Raw genomic sequence first — 18,229 nt, forward strand, 5'->3', positions numbered from 1 at the left:
ACAGGATGCATTTGTGGATGTAGAGTCAATTCAGGGTGCTTCGACTGTGATGAGGAAGGCTAAAGAGGAGATTAGCGGTGGTGTTTTGAATGGTTTGGAGCCTGTTCAGGAGCATCATAGTGATTCCTGTGTAGAGGGTGCTACTGTAGTCAAGTCTGGTGGTAATCCAGATCTGTGTAACCATATTCTCTGTGTTTTCTGGTAGCCATTTGAAGATTTTTCGCAGTATCCTAGGGATGTGGAAGCAAGTGTAGGCCACTACATTTACTTGGGCTGCCATGTCGAGCTAGTAGTCCAGGATCAATTGCAACCCCTGTACTGGATGATGAAGGCTTCAGTTTAACTGTCTATCCAATACGTGGCCACTTTTTATTGTTAACTGCATTGATGCCTGCATGACTGTTCGACCCTTGGCCTCTTTAGAATGTTCACATATATGTAGCACTTCAATTTAAACCCTGTATACCATTATGAGCACTATCTTTTATATCACATGCATGTCATGTTACACCACACAATATGCATGCCTATTTTATTACGTCACTCAGCTAGATTGGCTTTCCCAGAACTGCACGGAGTCTGTAATTCTCTTATAAAGAACTTCATTGGTTATTTATCGAGAAATCTCATGAAGGCATATTTAACTTCAGGGCCAGCTTTAGGGTGGTGCGACCGATGCAGCTGCTCCTGGAGCGGATCTCTTGACAGGCAGGGCCGTGGGAACTGTGTGTAGAAATAACTTATGTGTTCAAAGGTACCTGTTGCAGAGTTCCTTGTGTGTCCAACAGTTTTCAGGTAACAGTAAAAATACCAGGATAAGTCTGGTGATTAATATTCCTGCTGGAGAGAAATCAGAGATTTGTCTAGTGATAGTTTTGACACATCATAAAGTAGCTGTTTGAAATTGGATTAGTGGTTGAGGAGAGTGAAAACTTACTCAAGCAGAAGCCATAGTCTCTCTCAGGGAAGAACACAAGCAGACCCCAAATTAATTTGTGCTTAACCCTCTGTTAGCTTGGCACAAAAGTAGTCAGGTTTAACTTAGAGGCAATGTGTGAAGTATTTATGCAGCATTTCAAACAGTGATAAAGTGAAAACACAACACAAGAAAAATCCCAACCAAATTTAGAAAATGTGAGTAAATTTTAATACAATATTTGAGACCAAAACAACACAAATGCAATCAGTGGAATCCGAGATACCCAATTTCAAATTTTAATGTAAAAACAGCACCTAGAAGCACCCAGCCCCAACTGTGGTTATCTGGTCACTCCAGACTGGGACTAAGTCACACATTCAGGCTGACAGCAATGAGAGGAGTTACTGGAGATGTAGGTCTGAGGGTCCAATATTTATACCCGGTGCCCACTTTGAAGTAGGAGAAGGTTCTGCACGTTTACAGTCCCCAGAGGTGCTTGGAATTTCCGGTCTCCCTTCCCTAGCCCCAGCTTATCTGGGTTCACAATGGCCTTTTGTCAAACCCTTTGTGAGTGTGCTCAGGCAGAGCTTTTGTGATGTGCAAATGTGGTAGGTGACAGCTCCTCCCCCACATCAAGTCAGAGATGGCCCAACCTGCCAACACCTATGCTCATTTGTTTCACTGTTTGGCAGCAATACACAATGGCCAACTGCCAGCTACGCTTAATCATGTGAACCAGGAAATGGGCTGCAGGCACCAAATGGTTAGGAAAAGAAAATGCCATCTTTCTAAAATTGGCAGTTTAAGAATTGTGACTTAAAATCCAACTTTACCATTGCAGAGGGCTTTAAATAACAATTCTTTGGACTCAAAATTCAACATTCCATCTTGCTCCTATTTTAAAGCATCACTTATTAAATGCAATAAGTTAACCCAATGCTGTCCTATGGGAGAGGCAGGCCTTCTAGTAGTGAAATAAAATAATGTACAAATTTTTTGCTACCAAGATATAAAAACTTAAAAGCCCATGTCCAATTTTAAATAAATTGCAGCCTGTCATGTGGCCGTTTAGGGGAAACCCATGGGGTGACTTATATGTATTAAAATGGAATGTGTAGCCCTGGCAAAAGGTTCATTATGTCAGGTTGAAATTGCCTTTTAAAACTGTACAAACAGGCTTTAATGACAGACCTGAGACATGTTTAAAGGGCTACTTAAGTGGGTATACAAAGTCAAAAAAACAAAAAACATGGGTTCCGAAAACAAGAGGGTTAAAGCAAAATGCTTTGGGGAATTACCCTGTAGAAAGAAACAAATCCAACAGTAGTGCAGATGATTAATTTGCCTTCTGCAAATAAAGTGTTTTACTGCATATATACATATACTGCATACTGCATATATACATATATTTTTTGTTAGTTGCAGTTCATATGTTACAACCCTTATATAGCACAAGGACCTATGAATGGTCAGAGATCTGCATGCAAACTACATGGTATAGGTTAGACAAAAAACAAATTGCACCATTTTTCATTATCCTAATGTTGCTAAAAATTATACGTTTTTTATAGATATATATTCTTATTAGTAAAGCCATTCCAAACTACAGAGGTATGTTTTAAATCCAATGATTGCGCTTCTCCAAACTAAACACTCTTAAAATATACTGCCTATGAGTATGGATGACATGTGATTCCTACACCTTGTAACCCTCATTGTCTTATGTAACATTTTCTATAGACTGATTTGCACATGTATGATTCTTTGTCTCCATATAATGTGTGTGTGATGTAAAGTGTTTCAACACCCTACATTGCTAAAACAGATGAAATGCATGTGAAAGATGGATATGAGATGATGGGCACTATTGGAGGGTGGTAGTGAGGGAATCAGTGGAGAAGGTCATTGAGGATTGCCAAAAGAAGGTTCTTGCTCAGGCTCCACCAGTGCTAAAGCCAGCCATGTTTAGCTCCTTGCCTAAAAGATAGAATCAGTTATTCTCTAATGGGAAGGAGGTAATCATAGAGAAGTAGAAAGGGAACACAGTGAGTGCTCTCTCTATGGCAGTATTCATCAAATATGAGTAAAGCTACATAGATGCAGGATTCGTGGCAAATCACACTTTCGCCTCTCTCTGGTAGAGATCGCAAAGCATCCCACCAAGCTCATTAAAATAATTGCATCGATGGGTATCACATATGCAGATAAAGTAACATTAACAGGCAGGATCAAGTTTTCAATTGATGAAAATAATGTTGCAGTTTTACTAAACAAGTTAATGAGTTAACTCAGGGGTGATCCAAAACCATTTAGTGATGACACCACCTAAATTGGCTGCCAGCTTCCATGACACCTACGCCTCTTTCTGCGACCACGCAATAGAGGTTAAAATGAGGTTTACCATGGACGCCAAGCATCCCAGGCCTCACCTCAGAAGTCTCCTAACAGCTGAATGGGTGTTGGGGGGGCCTGTTGTAACTAACCATGTGTTTGCTAAGGCCAGCCATACTCCTCTCCATAAATAGTGGTGTAGATGGCGTTGCCTGTGTGGGAATTCACCGCTAAAATGTTGCCCGTCAACTTTGTCTTCCTGCATGAGGCACAAGCATCCATAATCAAGGGTCAGAAAGTAGTAGTAAAATTATTTTCTAAATCTCGCTCTCTCTCTCTCTCTGGAGGAATAAAATCCAGTGGTGTGATCATCAGTAGGTAACACCGGAGAGTAGCATGCATGTCTATTCAGTCTTTAGTCTTACTGGCATTAGGCGTGAGCGAATGCTTTTTTAATCTGCAGTAAGCAGATGCACAACTTCTGGCAATTTCACGCATTTTCAATGAATAAGCAAAAACCAGGGCCGGATTAAAAAAAGTGTAATGAAGACTGAATGGCTTTCAGCACAAATATTCATCATTCCATGCAGTGAGGAATGCAAGGAACGAGGAATGCTTGTGTGGTCTAGCGCGGTCAGGGGGTGGGCAATGTAATTACCCTAATAGTAATTGCATTAAGAGGATTGCACCGCCCAAACCATGACTGTGCATTAAAACAAGCTGATCAGTTGGCGCCTTTATTTGGCGCCTGCCTGCTAGAGTGCCCGAAGAACCCTGCAGGCGGGAGTGGCGCAGAGACAGGGAAGCTGCTTTCAAAACTACTTTCAGTTACAATGCAATTACCATCAAGATAAATACATTGCCCAGCCCTTCACTGCTCTCCTAAAAGCAACTGCTTTGGCATTGTTTTTTCCCCTAGAAAGTAACCCAGATTCTGTGCCACAGATGAAAAAAATCATATTTCACTGGCTCGAATTTAGCTAACCCCCTCCCCCCAACATATTGATATATCAGTACCACTGGAATTCTTGTCCTGTATGTCTCATCAGCTCACGAGCTCGGTTTCATTACATGCATTTAAGTCTTTTACCTCTGTAACATCTACAAGTATCACGATATCAACAGTTTCTAAAAACAATCACAGAACGTTTTCATGGAAACACATATTTCTTGTTTATAATAGTAACAATTAGATTTTTTTTTTGCCCTATTGATTTCAATGGATATAAGGAATGATTTCATTGGGAGGCAAAAGTAGACTATTCCAGGCTACAATTGAGGCCCACTGCAAAATAAAATAAAATAAAAAACTCCTCATCTTTTTCAGTCATATTTGGTTGTGAAATGCAAACAAGTAATTACCGTAAAGTGTTGGCAGGATCATGGCCAGTGTAAGAATCGGGATCTCACAGACCAACCACACAAGGAAATCCCTTGCATTAATTACGTGCAACAACTAGACCCGCAAGTCACGAAGGAGGTGTATTCTTTCCCAAGCACAACCTTACCATTTCTATTTCGCACTATACTCACTTTTTATATAACAAATAGCTGCAACGTGCATGTTTCAAAAGGGCTGCTGAAGCCAAGGATAAAACCCGAAAAGTGAAACACTAGCAGCACTTATTTTCTTAACCAATTGTTTTTTCGAACGCGCATCCAGTTTGTGTATCCTTTCATTTATGTAACAAAAAACACTGATGCTACACTGTTGATTGTGCTAAACTATATTTGTAATTTTAATAACAATACGTGTTTTGCATTGCACTCGCCATTTCAGTTTTCAAAGCTGGAATTGCTGGGTGTTATAGTTGTCTATCCATTTTGTCAAACTTGGAAATATGAAGGACTGAACTAACCCACCAGCAGCATAGGAACCCATGACATGCAGTTTAATCACATGCATGTGCAGCATGTGCATTAACCCACTGAGCAATTATACTTATTATTGATACAATGCATTCACAATTATTTAACAATGTTGGTCGTAGAAGAAATCAAAATTCAGGTAAGTGAATCATTAAATGAAATAATAAACTATACGCCTCTTATTAAACTTCGGAGGTGAAAGACATATCAAGCGAGGAGCCATTAAACCTGAAAGTGTTCTAGGAACACCTGTTTGTGCCAGAAACACAATGTACAACAGAAACCATTTCAGCATAACTTATCTCACAGGTGCCTGGAAGAAATTCTTAAACAATTCCCTTCTACAAATGCAAGAACACAGAACTAGTATATTCATCTGCGCGTATTGCTTAGCGGTGCTTCAAGGCACTTTGCAGCGCGGGTATTGCTGAAACTAAAGGCCTTTGAATGACCGAGGTCAGAAGGCGAGTGAGTGGTGGGTCCTGAGCCTGACAGTGAAACCATAGTACGGTGGAGAAGCATCTAAGATGAGGGCACAAGCAGACCAGTTGCACTGTACTTGTGGGAGCGCTATTTGCACTACTGAGCTAGAAGCACTACGCTGTCCTACTCAAAGAGAACCTCAATTGAGCTTGTATCCCTGACTCACGTGGTCAGTGCTACTCGGACTTTCCTGCCAACACGGATAACCCAACCCGTTCCTCTGCACAACTTGTAGTACAAATATCACAGTTGCCACTGTGTTCACACAGGTAAAACAGTCCTTTTTGACACACATATTCAAAAGTAAAAATTAGAAGAAAAATGGCGCACAGTGTGGGCTTACCTGAATGAATCCCCATAGAGGGAGAAGGGCCCAGTGAAGCAGGAGGGAAGGCCAGGGGGAGTGGGGGAGTAGCAGGTCTCTGATCAGCATCACTACACGCGTCTTCCAACCTGTTCAACTAGACATGAACAAAGGCCTTAGGCTTCAAATGACAGAGACAGGTGCATCATAAACACAACAAAAGCTCATCTATGAAAAACGTGCAATCACGCCTAGGGGCAGAAAAGGCACCCAATAGATGGGAGACAACATGAGGGATACCTTTACCTCTGCAGACCAGACTCAGGGACTGCAAGTGACCACAGGACAGATGCATGGACAGATTGATTGCAAAAAGGTCATACATTGTGCACCGAAATTCTTGACCAGTCTTTCATTTTGTGATGTGGCCTATGTATTTTTAGGTCGTGGCACAATATATTCTGTTCCTGAGGGTTACAGAATGACCTGCTTAGTGAATATTAAATAGGCAGGTTGTTATTTGCACCTCACTAAGATTGGCTACAAACATAAATATATGGTAGCCTGCAATAAATGTTCTCATGCTAATGGCCATACACACTTTGGGATGAAGCCATATAGAGACTCCACGACTGACGTCTTTAGTTTTAAGCAGTACATTTTAGGTGATAAAATCTATTTTGTATTCTTAATGGCCAAAACTATTTCATGTTGTAATTGTAATTGATGTTATAGCTGTAGATGAGTTGCTAGGGTATTGCAAATACTTTTTAAGTGCACAAATAAATGCTAATACCTTAATATAATAAATAAAATAATAGAACCTCAAACCAAGCACTCAGGGGTCAATTAGAGTTTGGCAGGTGTAAAACCATAACTTGTCGTTGTTCTCACCTGCAAACCACACGGTTCTCTCACCCCCTTTAGAGGTGGAGTAACTACACGTTTTTGTATCAATATCCCTCTTGAATAAACAGCTTAGTCACCCAAGCTTTTCTTGCAGTTAATAAGAAGCGTGTTCTGTATTGTGAATGAACAATCTATCAACGGGGTTGAGGTATTTTAAGATATGTGAACAAAATCGAATGTATAGCGTTGACTTTTTTCTTTTTCCCCTAATTAACAGATGCAAAGTAAAGCACTGCAAGTGAGCTAAACATTTCAATGCATAACTTGATGTGAAATCTTAAATGGAAAGACCACTAAATATGCCATTCGTGTTGCATTTCTGAAAAATGATTTTATAAACGTTGAGCCATAGCATCTATGGCAATTTTGTAGGTTGATGAGCTTGGGTGCGGTTGATCCTGATGTTGTTTATTGATATATTTTATTGTGTGACAGTAGAATACTCAACATTTCAAAAATTACAAGGATGATTATCATTGCACTCAAGTAAAATCAAAATTTGCAAAGCCTAGTGCCCAAAGTGCTGATGTTTTTTAAACACACTTTTGTAATAGCTGAGGAATTCTCACGTTTCCTCCTTGCAAGAGGCTTGCTTCCCCCAGGACAACAGCTGCGCCCACAAGCATACAAGTCACTGGCTTGTGTTTTGCTAATGGATTAACCTGCTTATCCAATGCATTCGATATGTACTCCACATCGGCCTAATTAAACTAGACAGTACTGTGATTTTGTGCATCATTTACGATTGTGTATTCTGTCCATATGCCTGACAAGAGGCTTTATTTCGAACGCAAACAACCACTTGGCAGAGTTAAACATAAAGGAAAAGGCAAAAAAAGAAGAATGTAACGCTCTATTTATATGCTGAGCTGGGCAATATCGGTACAAAAGGGGGTGGTGATGGACGGAGCATCTGAATCAATCAAACACTCACACCCAGTCAAAAGATCTGGGTTTAATCCATCGCCGTTCTTTAGCCCACTCTGCCACCCCAGTTCAGACATGGCTATATGCAAATCAGTCTGACCCTGTGCCTCATGGGAACAGTCGAGCCCGAACTGCCAAGCCATGTCTTCCCTGGACCGGAAACAAGCTTCCGAGGACCGGTTTCTGGCATTACAGCCGTCTTCAGCCCGCCTTGCTTGAATCCAGTGGCAAAGTGAGCAAGGGACTCACGTCTGAGCATACCCTGCCACACATATGGCAGCCAAAAGCGGTACAAAAAGGGGTGGTGATGGACGGAGCATCTGAATCAATCAAACACTCACACCCAGTCAAAAGATCTGGCTTTAATCCATAGCTGGGCAATATAGCAGATGACAACAAGCAAAAAGAAATTACTACACACGTTTTTAATTTACAGGGGAAAAAAATAATCTTTCCCAAGGCACGTGGCATTATGACTCTGCACAACTGAACTGCAAACATTTCAAAACACTTTTTTTCCCCTTGGAATTCAGTGTACTTTCCACACTGAAGAATGACCTTCCCTCCTTTTCTTCTGACTCCACCTTGAAATACCCTACCCAGCTACATAGACCATGTAATTTCTTAGGGGCTGGTCACTCATCATTCTGCTCCTTTTTTCAATTTATTCCGCATCAAACTTAATTTTAATTACCATCTTGTATTTTTTTCTATTGAACTTCACACCAGACTGCTGCCATTTCTGAGCTGTGTGAATAACAAATGTTACCTTTCACCAATGTTATGGTACTCGATTTACCTACCTTGGAAATATGGAAGGCTGAACCTGCGTTGCCTCTGAATGTCACTGCATATTTCAGCTTTGAGTGTTGAACCACCTAAGCCATCTTGTCAACTTTATTTTAAAGCTACTTTGAAGTGTTGTAGTTGACAGCCTACCGCCTTTAGCAACTTTAACCATTTCCAAGCCCTTTTAAAATGCACATAAAATCTTTGTACGTACTCTATTTTATTGACTCTTAGGTGGCAACTTAGGCCTGATTAGTAGTTTGGTGGTGCAAAACACCTGTTGTCGGGCCACCTGCCAGATTACGAGTGATTCTCGGGTCTGACAGGCTTTCTTTTATGTTCCCAACGCTGTACCCTGAAAACGGGCACCTCATTGGGAACGCCAAAAACAGTTCCTGCACGACATGGACTGAAAAATCCATGCCATGCAAGAACTGGTGTGCATGCACACGGGGGAGCACATGCCATGCCCACAGCGACGGCCCGTGGAGGGAGTTACGGTGGGGCAGGAGGGCGGGGAGGGGGAGGGGCAGGGTGGAGGTTGCTAAAAACCGGCATATGGATAATTGCAGGTAAGTAAACAATTTAATTAATAAAACGAATTTCGTAGCGCGCCTTGCATCGCAAAATGCAATGCAGTGCGAGCTACGAAATTCGTTTTATTAATTAAATTGTTTACTTACCTGCAATTATCCATATGCCGGTTTTTAGCAACCTCCACCCTGCCCCTCCCCCTCCCCGCCCTCCTGCCCCACCGTAACTCCCTCCACGGGCCGTCGCTGCATGCCCACCTGCCTGCACCCTATGGCGCAGACTCACAAGGAGTCCCTGTAGGGCCTGCTTTAATTCCTCTACACCATGGTTTTCATGAAATAGAAACAGCCACGAAAACCGTGGCAGAGAGGAAACTTGTAATATCGCTTGGCAGGAGGTCAGCGGTTCCGCCAAGCATATTGTGGACTCCTGACTGCTGCAACACCACCATGGGTTGGTTATTCCCTTGCGGATGCGGCAGGGCAATGGGGGTCTGACTGGCCTAATTGTAATAGGGCAGTCGGAGGACCGCCAATGATGCGCCCCCATGAGCCTAGCGGCCCATGGGAAGCCAGACTTATAATTAGGCCTTTAATGTGGCCCTTTATGAAATTCCCCAAAAGAGGTTTACTTGTTGATTCATGGTATCAACTAAAAGAAATACCTGTCCTATCTCATCACCTGTTGCGACATTGGCAATGTCCAAATCAAATCCTATGAATTAGCAAGGCCTATATTTTAAGTGCTGTCCCATTTTGTCTTTCTGTTAAATTAGGCTCTGCCCAATTAATTAAAAACTTAATGTGTACTGCTGGTCAGGACATTGTATCCAATGAATTGGAATGGGGAGGCTGTGTGTCCATTTCACCATATGGCCCTCATTACAAGTGGCCTCTTAATTTGAATGGGGCTGGTAGCAACCATAACCGGCCCGATCGGGATTATGAGATTTGAGGAAATACAGCAGGTCTCACAACTTTAACCTGGAGAGCTTGGCAGCTAATAGCAGCCAAAACCTCTTGATGAAAGTCTGGCCCAAAATGAGGAACCCAGAGTTACAGATTACCCCAGTAATTTCTCATTTCTTATCAGATCCTCAGAGTCCATCTCATAATTCCAGGTTTTGATAACTTCGGGGGAGGGGAAAACCAAGCCCATTTACTGGGTTTACAGATTGTGTGCTGTTTGAAACAATCTGCATAATGATATTCGAGGGATAAGTGAACACATCCCTTTCTCTCAATTTACTTCATTTTGGATCATGAGTAGGGTTATTGTAAGCCCTGTACCTTCGGAGTTCCAGTACATTTATAAGGGAATCTCGAGCCGTCTACCTACACCAAATGCAGTTCGACTCTTGATTTATATTTTTTTATTTCAATCAAATATAGTTTTATTTCGTCTAAACATATACAGCATAAAAAGCATTAACATGCACCCAAAGCTTCTGCAACATAAAATAAAAAAAATGTATATATAATAGCTTCCTATTGAAGCAATGGAAACTGACTCAACGGGATGTCATGTAGCTCAGTGGTTGGTGTAATATAAAAGTTAGGCAAGCACAGTCCCAACAGACTGGAGTACTGCACCCCTTAGCGATTTATGATCTAGGGGTTCTGCTTCATCTTTCCAAAGACGGCCCAAAAAAATGCGATGGGATACCTATGGAGTGCAATTCGCCAATTGGATTTAAATACTGGCTGGGAGATGGTCCACTATGCCCAATAAATTGTGATAATAGTTCCTAGTCAGGTATATTGTCCCCAATATTTGTTAATGTAGGGTCTGAGCTTGTTCATTGTGTGCAATGGTGTCCACTGGGTAGGTAAGACACACCAAAATTGCCTAATGCTTCTTGACTTAGGGTTGGTTGTGTTCCATTTTGTCAAAGCCAATTCTACAAGGCAGTTTGGCAAGGTCATTGTGGTGGAGGCTTGTCAACCTGAAGTTCAAGTTATTCCATTGTCACTGATAATGTCACCATTGAGTTGGATTCGTTTTAATAATGTGTGTGATTCATATGGAAAAAAAATGAAACATTTAAAAATGAAAGGGTTGGAATATGTTAACAAGGGCACTTTAATGGATAGTTGGCAATGGTGCTTAGAAATTCCTTCACAAGCTATTTGTAATATATAATCAGTTAGATCTTGGTGCAGACAATGTTAACTTACACCAAATTGTATTAATTAACAAGCTAAATATCCTTTAATAAAAAGTACTCTTCTCTGTTAGTACAGTTTTAATAAGGAAAGCTGGGAAGATATATCGATATTTGATGTGATAACTGCTCTAGATAATCATTGCAATATCAAGTGACTGACATCTCTCGGATATTGCTCAATGTATTGACACACGTATAGAGGCATAATTTTATCTACCATGCTTTTTAGGTTGAGCCTGTTAGGCAGTGCCTGTTACGAGGCATATAGTAGTTTACCCAGAACTAAGGGGGGCACGTAGCCCATCCATTGCTTACAATAGGTTGGCTTTCCTGTCACCCATTAGTCAGCTTTTTATTCAGGTTCCAGTTTGTCAGTCTTGTGCTGGTCCCTCCCATGAAGCATTGCCCCTTTGCCATTCTTTTGATTGGCTGGCATCTTTGCTTTCACTGCTTGCTTTTCAATCACTACTTTTTTATTTTGTGTTAAGCACTCTCTGAAAGTGTAGGTGCTTTTGAGCTGTCTCTCTCATGCACTTCTCTTCCTCTGCACTTCGTGATGCTCAAGGTCGCCCATGTGCTTCCCTAACCACCCTCCCGATTGTGCTCCTTCATGTGTTACCCATTGCTCCCTCTGCCCTCCGTGTACCTCCCCTCACCTACACACTCCTCTTTTCCCGTTTTGCCTCCCTCACCCGTGCTCTCTGTATTAGTTTCACCCAAACATGTGTTGCTTTCGAGTCCCATGTTCCTTCTGAGTCCCCTCATCCTTCCATGTGTTGCTTCCACATCCCTTCTTGCTTCTGTGCCCTGTGTTTCTCCCCCTTTGTGCTTCCACACCAGTGCCAACTTTTATTTAAAAAAAATGCTTTTGTGCAATTCCTTTCCATTTCAGTTAACTATCCAACCCAATTGTTAACTAAAAAGAAAAAGAGCCTTTGCAAAAAGGGGGGCAACCCAGTAACCCTGGGCCTGGGTAATTTAGTAATAAAGCACAACCATGGCCCCTAAATGGGGAATTGCGAACCTCTACTTTCTTGGAGAGAGTTATTTAGACCATCAACCGATTGGTTCCATTTCTTAATTTGGACAATTTTATGTTCATTTTTTAACAAATAGAAAAAATAATTGCAGATATATACTTCAATCAATTTGTAAGTAAAGAGGTGATCCCAAACAGTGCAACAACACAGTGCAAGTCAAATTAAGTGAAAGTAAAGTGTGTTGGTGCTATACAATCTATGTTCATAAAATAGTGAGTGATCCAGGATGCATAAATAGTTGGTACAAAGAGAGAAATGCTCCAGAATACAAATAAAAACAGTACGCTATAATTGTGTAAAGTCAACGTTTCGACTCTAAACATGCAATTTAGACAGGATCATAATCAGGATGTAGGTTTAGGAAGCACCTGTCCAATGCATTGGATGAATGTGGAATTATTTTCTGACAGCTAATGATGTATGGGATGCTTCAGAGTGAAATTAACACATGGTATGGTCTGGAGTGGCTGGAATTGAAGCCCAATCTATGTCATGCGGTACTCACTTAAAGCATGTATGTCGCTATGAGGGAATCCTAGTGGGAGTCATGTGTTATGTGGTGAATAGATCTCTGCGGTCCGTATCTTCAACTAGAGTATAAAACTAAGTTGCAAATTGTTGCCTCTAGGCGCTGTGATGTCCTTGTCTGTGGAACCTCAAATAGGGAAATATATGCCATTCGAAATTACTTTAAAATTAACTTTTATGTGCATAGATTGTTCATAAAAAACATTGTTTTGCTTTCTTGCATCATTTTGTAGGCGCTCGCATGTATGGTGCACATACCTACAAAATCACTGTCTGGTAGTATCAAAGGCATTGTTAATGTTTTAAAAATGTTAGCTGCAAGGATGCATTGCTTTGTGTCTAAAAAACCATTGGCAATGGTCCCAAAGGCACGACTTATAGATTTTGCCATTCTTTTTTAACAACAAATGATTCATGCGGATTTGTACTAACACATTTTCCCATAGTCATACAATAGGTAAAACTCTTGTATACATCAGGCCTTTATTAGTTTTCTATGCCTGCTCTTAAAATGCAAGCGAAAAATTACTTGATGCATACATTCTCAAACTGTGTGAAAAGTACTTTTGCTTTCCATGTTAGGCTACCCTCCAAGTTAAGAGACAATCCCCTTTTCTGAATAAAAACCTTTCTTGTCCAAAGACTACAAAACTCCTGTCAGTTTGTCATGTAGATACTGTGCCATGCAATGGCCATACTTAGTTGTGAGTAACGCACTCAGTGGTGGCTCAGCAATCCTTTAGATTGAGCCCCTCATTTTTCAATACATTGCTGAACTTTCAAAGACTGATACCCATCTTCTGTCTGTCAACTCCTTAGGTGTCCTCTCAGGTACATTTTCAGGATTCATTGCTTCAGGCAGAGTCTACATTTTGTATGTATATATTACCCGGATCTATGGATGGACCAGAACAAACCTCAGGCCTCTGTCTATGATGTAACATGTTTTGCACTAAAAAGAAAGCATTGCACTGTATTAGTAAATCCGGGTCAAATTTCAGCTGTTAGCATTGGGTATGGATAGAGTGATCTGACCCCATAATACAACATTTCCCTAAGGTTTAACTTTTAAATGGTGGACTGCAGTTGCAAACGTATCATACAATTGTTAACAACAACAAAAAAGCAGTTCTCTTATTGTGTGGCTAATGCACGAGTTCAGAGTGCACAGGCTTACATTAAATGTTTCTTTTTAGCTTCAGAGCCTACATCTCACTGAATAAAGTTGACTTATTTGAAAAGTCCCAAAGTAGATTATATAAGGCTAATATATTTCAACAGATTGTTTGCGAGGTCTACTGTAGACACTAGGGCAGATTCAAGGCTGACCAAAATGAGGTGGCTGCCTTTTTCCTAAACTTTTACAGTAGATCTGTCCAACAAGGATTGTGTGACAGACCTCCGTTATGACTCTTTTCACCTTCTTCAAAACCAGGAAGCTGTAACGTATCCAAAGTTCATATCAGACTAGAAAAAGTGTGAAGAAATCTTCTTAGGCGTAAACTGTGCTTTGTAAATAAAATGACCAATCATTCAATTAGGAGGTTGCAGTGGAAATATCTTCCAACTTCCACCTCTTCCCCCTGCAACTGCATCTTGTGGCACATACCTTTATACCTAGCTGTCAAAAGAGACCAAATCCTAATAAAAATATTCTTGGAATTGAGTAAATCCCTCCCCTCGGGACACATTTACACTACTTAATCAATTGTTTCTGGTATTGGTTTTTATTATTCCCCTCGATTAACTACTGCACATAATCCAAGGTAAACTGCTTATTTGAACAACCCAGCCATGACCCACAGTATGCCTTATTTAGGGAGTCAATTCCAACTTGGCAACGTTGCCAGTTCTGAAATTGTTTTGCTATTAAAAAAGAAAAAATATTTATTTTGATGGATATTTTGAAACAAATGTGCATTTTGGTGGATTTGCCCCAAACCTCATGAAAACAAATGTGCATCTAGCTCCAGAAAGTACAGATAAAGGCGACCATGCCCTACCAAAGAAATGAAACAGGCTGCCCAGATTTCCTACCATGTTGTGGTTAAGTGTGTTACTGAGTCCATGTCTCCTCGAAGTGCATGCATTCTGCTTGGCGACCTCCCTGAGACAGATTTCAATTAGAACCCATCCCTCTTGAAAATGACAATTATTACTGCTTTGATGAAAATGCTACAAGCACCCACATTTCTGTGAGGTTGGTTACACCCTGAGAAGAAGGGCTGTAGCCACGGTGTTCTTAGTAGGTAGTAACAATTCTCTGCCCTGTTTTCTTTCAATCAATTTTCCATCGTGGACTGTCTGCATAGATTAAGTGTTCCTTGGCATGCACTGGAGCAGAGTTGGTCTGCAATAATCGTGCGAGTCTGTCCGCCAGGCACAGCTGTCCGTTCCCCTGTTGGGGGTCTGAAAAGACCTTCTTAATAATTACCTGTGTCCAGTAATGTTAATCGGGAGGGGGTGTCATTTAAATATTTTCCTCTTACATTGTTATGGGATATGATTTGTTGATGGCCTCCCCTCTAAAAAGAAACAATATTCCAAGGAATGACATGCTCTAGGTCTCCCTGCGCATCAGGCTGTCTCCCCAGTGGCCTTCAACTATACTCCCAGATACCCAGAGCCGTATATTAGATGCTCCTAATAGACAGACTGACAGCCTTGGATGTCAGTCTCAGCAACAGTAGTGCTTTGAATAATGAGCCCAATAGTGGGTATGTGCTCTAGTTAACGTTTATGAGGAGTTTGGCAAATCCCTCTGTTCCCACTCACAGCACCCTAACTTTTCAAGTTTGCAAGGTCCACAAATGAACATCTTATTCAATTCAGGAGTTCTGCTTTACATTTGGGGACTTGTAGCCCTTATTTTATAACAGGGGCGCCTTTAGCACTGGTGGCGCCCAGTGGGACAATCATTGTTGGTGCCCCCACACCCCATGATCGCCACCACGGATTCTCTCACCACCATCAGGCAAAAGCGCACCTCATCTCTCCAATCATAAGTTATTTCTAAACACAGAGCCCCCTCTATAGGTCAGCCCCCAGTGCCGTCGCACTGCCCTAAAGCCGGTCCTGTATTATAATATGATCAAAAGAAATACAAGTCCCACAATGCACAGTAAAAATCCTGGACTATGTAAGCTGCACGTGCATGAACCAAGGAAGAGTGGGAGTTCAGTATACACTTTTGAACTTTCTAAAGTTGAGTGCCATGTATATAAAAAAAAGTCACACATTGAAATTTAAGAGTGTTGAGAAATGCATGGGGAAATAGAAGAAAATCTGTTTGGAGACACTCTCTCTCCAGTAGGAAGATGCTGGCATGCTGGAGAAACGACTGTCCGCACTTAAAGCCCTCTCAGCCACACCACAGCGCACTGGCTGAACGCGATTTTAGACAACAGTGACAGAGAAAAGTCGCCGGCAGCGCTTACCTCAGGGCAGGATTCCTCCTCTGGGGAATGTTCTAGCGATTTCCGGAACTGCCGCTGTCCATCCTGCTCACTTGCCTTTTCCCTTCACCTGAGGCAAAGTTTAAGGGCGGACGTGGACTAACGATGCGTTTAAATCCGCAGCCCCACATCCAATCGGGTCCCTCGACTGTGCTGGGCTTGGAGAGATGAAGGAGACGAAGAAGCAGCCCCACTGCGTCCCTCCGGTGGCGACGAGAACGAAAATATTGCAATTCTCTAACAAGACGTAAACATCTTCAGCTCAACTCTAAGTGCAAATACTACATCCCAGGAAAAATACATACATTCGTCTAATTACTCAGAGGAACAACCAGAAAAGGTCTCAGAAGTTCACAGTGCCTCCACGAGGGGAAAAAATGGCTTTGCTGTTAAAAAGGAAATATCAAAAAGACAAATGCTGTTCGGAGTTGTACCCTCAAGCAAGAGAGAGAGAGAGACTGGCAGCAGACTTTAGCCTGACACGGTGGTTTGTTGTGGGTGGTGGGTGTGTAAAAAGAAGGTGGGGTATTCTCCTGCTGTCAGTTTTTGTCAGATCACAACTGTCTGGTGAGAGCGTGTACTGTGTAAGAGAGAGGTTTGCCAAACTAATCCCGGAGAGCACGGAGGACAGTGCTGGAGCTACACACGCAAAAAAAAAAAAAAAACCACTGAGCAAAGCCAGCCTTCCCTGGATGTAATCTATTCTCAGCGTGCTGCAGTGATTTTTCATCCCCTTGCGCTCGGGCCGCTGTGGGTTTGGCACCCGGCTGTCCCCTCCTCTCGGTGACACTGAATTCTCCGTTCGGAGGGGGTTCCCGCACTTCCCACGGGGCTCTCTGCCGAGGGAACACCACAAACAGAATCTCACGCGACAGAAATGCTGATTCGGCTCCAGTGCTGCCTTCAGTCCCAGGGAGGCTTCCCCACCTTTCAGACATCCGCGCAGCCACCCCGTAGGCACCCGAGAGCCGCAGCTGGAGCCCTTACACACGATTTCCGAAGAGCCCAGTAGTGAACTATTTTTTATTTATTTAAACATTGCACTTAAACGTCCAGTGAGAGACTTCTACGACACATTAACACATAAAAAAACGAAACTAGTGGATTCCGATGACAAAATAAGGAACCCCGCGATTCAACTCGAATTGCATCGAATTATTTCAACATCTGATCAAAGGGTTGGTGAAAATCCTCGTGCAAGAACTGCATCCAGCAGGGACCATTGGCAATTGGGGACCTGGAATTTCCACTAGGACGTTCTCAGGAAACACAAGTTCTCCAGCGCCAGGGCGAGTAATTCGTCTAGTGCTGTTTTTTTTTTGTTTTTGTTTTTTTTAACAAATCAGGGACTTGCATCCCTGTCTTTATATTATGAAAAGCAAAACTGCAAGTATCAGACTGCCACCTGTAAAACCAGGACAGGATGAATTATTCGGACTGACACGCAGCGTCTCCATCCAGCGTCCCGAATTCTTCCAAAACACATCAAAAGGAGCTAAAGACATTTACCTAATTGTAATTTCTGTACTTCCCCACCAATCCCCTCATTTTTGAGGGAGCCCCTAAATATGTTGCCTATTTTATTTTGCAAAATAATATGGCGTTTTCAGTTTAGTTCTCATTAAACATGTCCTCCCGGAAATTCACGTGAATGACATTCAAGGGGACATCAATTGTGTTCATGCCACTCCCAGTCCTTTAGATGGAAATTTAGAAGTGCAGTACTCACTATTTAGAAACCCTGCTTGCTCTGAGATGTGTTGAGAAGGGCAGGTACTTTCCCTTCTAAATTAAGGAGATACAGGTACTCAATACCGGACAGTGGCTGTCTCTTTAAAGTACTGGCCGCTCCCTTATTTCTGTGGTGGAGTCACCATGGTTTCGCACCTATAAACAAGTTAACACTTAAATGTGATTTTGTACAAATCCATTTATATTTTGCTTCTGAATGTTTGTGTATCTAAATGTGATTTT

General features: G+C 41.8%; 1 protein-coding gene across 1 annotated transcript in view; it reads right to left on the reverse strand.

Moving 5' to 3' along the window:
- The window catches only part of PRIMA1 (proline rich membrane anchor 1), a 630,582-nt gene extending 613,551 nt beyond the window's left edge, over window positions 1–17,031 (reverse strand). Inside the window, exons 1-2 of the mRNA XM_086937714.1 lie at window positions 16,238–17,031; window positions 5,946–6,063 (exon numbers count right to left, since the gene is read on the reverse strand). Of these exons, the coding sequence (XP_086793840.1) occupies window positions 5,946–6,035 (90 nt within the window). The 5' untranslated portion in view covers window positions 6,036–6,063; window positions 16,238–17,031. The remainder of the gene's footprint in view (window positions 1–5,945; window positions 6,064–16,237) is intronic.
- Window positions 17,032–18,229: the final 1,198 nt, after the last annotated feature.

The sequence above is a fragment of the Lissotriton vulgaris genome, chromosome 9 (genome assembly GCF_964263255.1).
Source record: "Lissotriton vulgaris chromosome 9, aLisVul1.2, whole genome shotgun sequence".
Classification (NCBI taxonomy): domain Eukaryota; kingdom Metazoa; phylum Chordata; class Amphibia; order Caudata; family Salamandridae; genus Lissotriton; species Lissotriton vulgaris.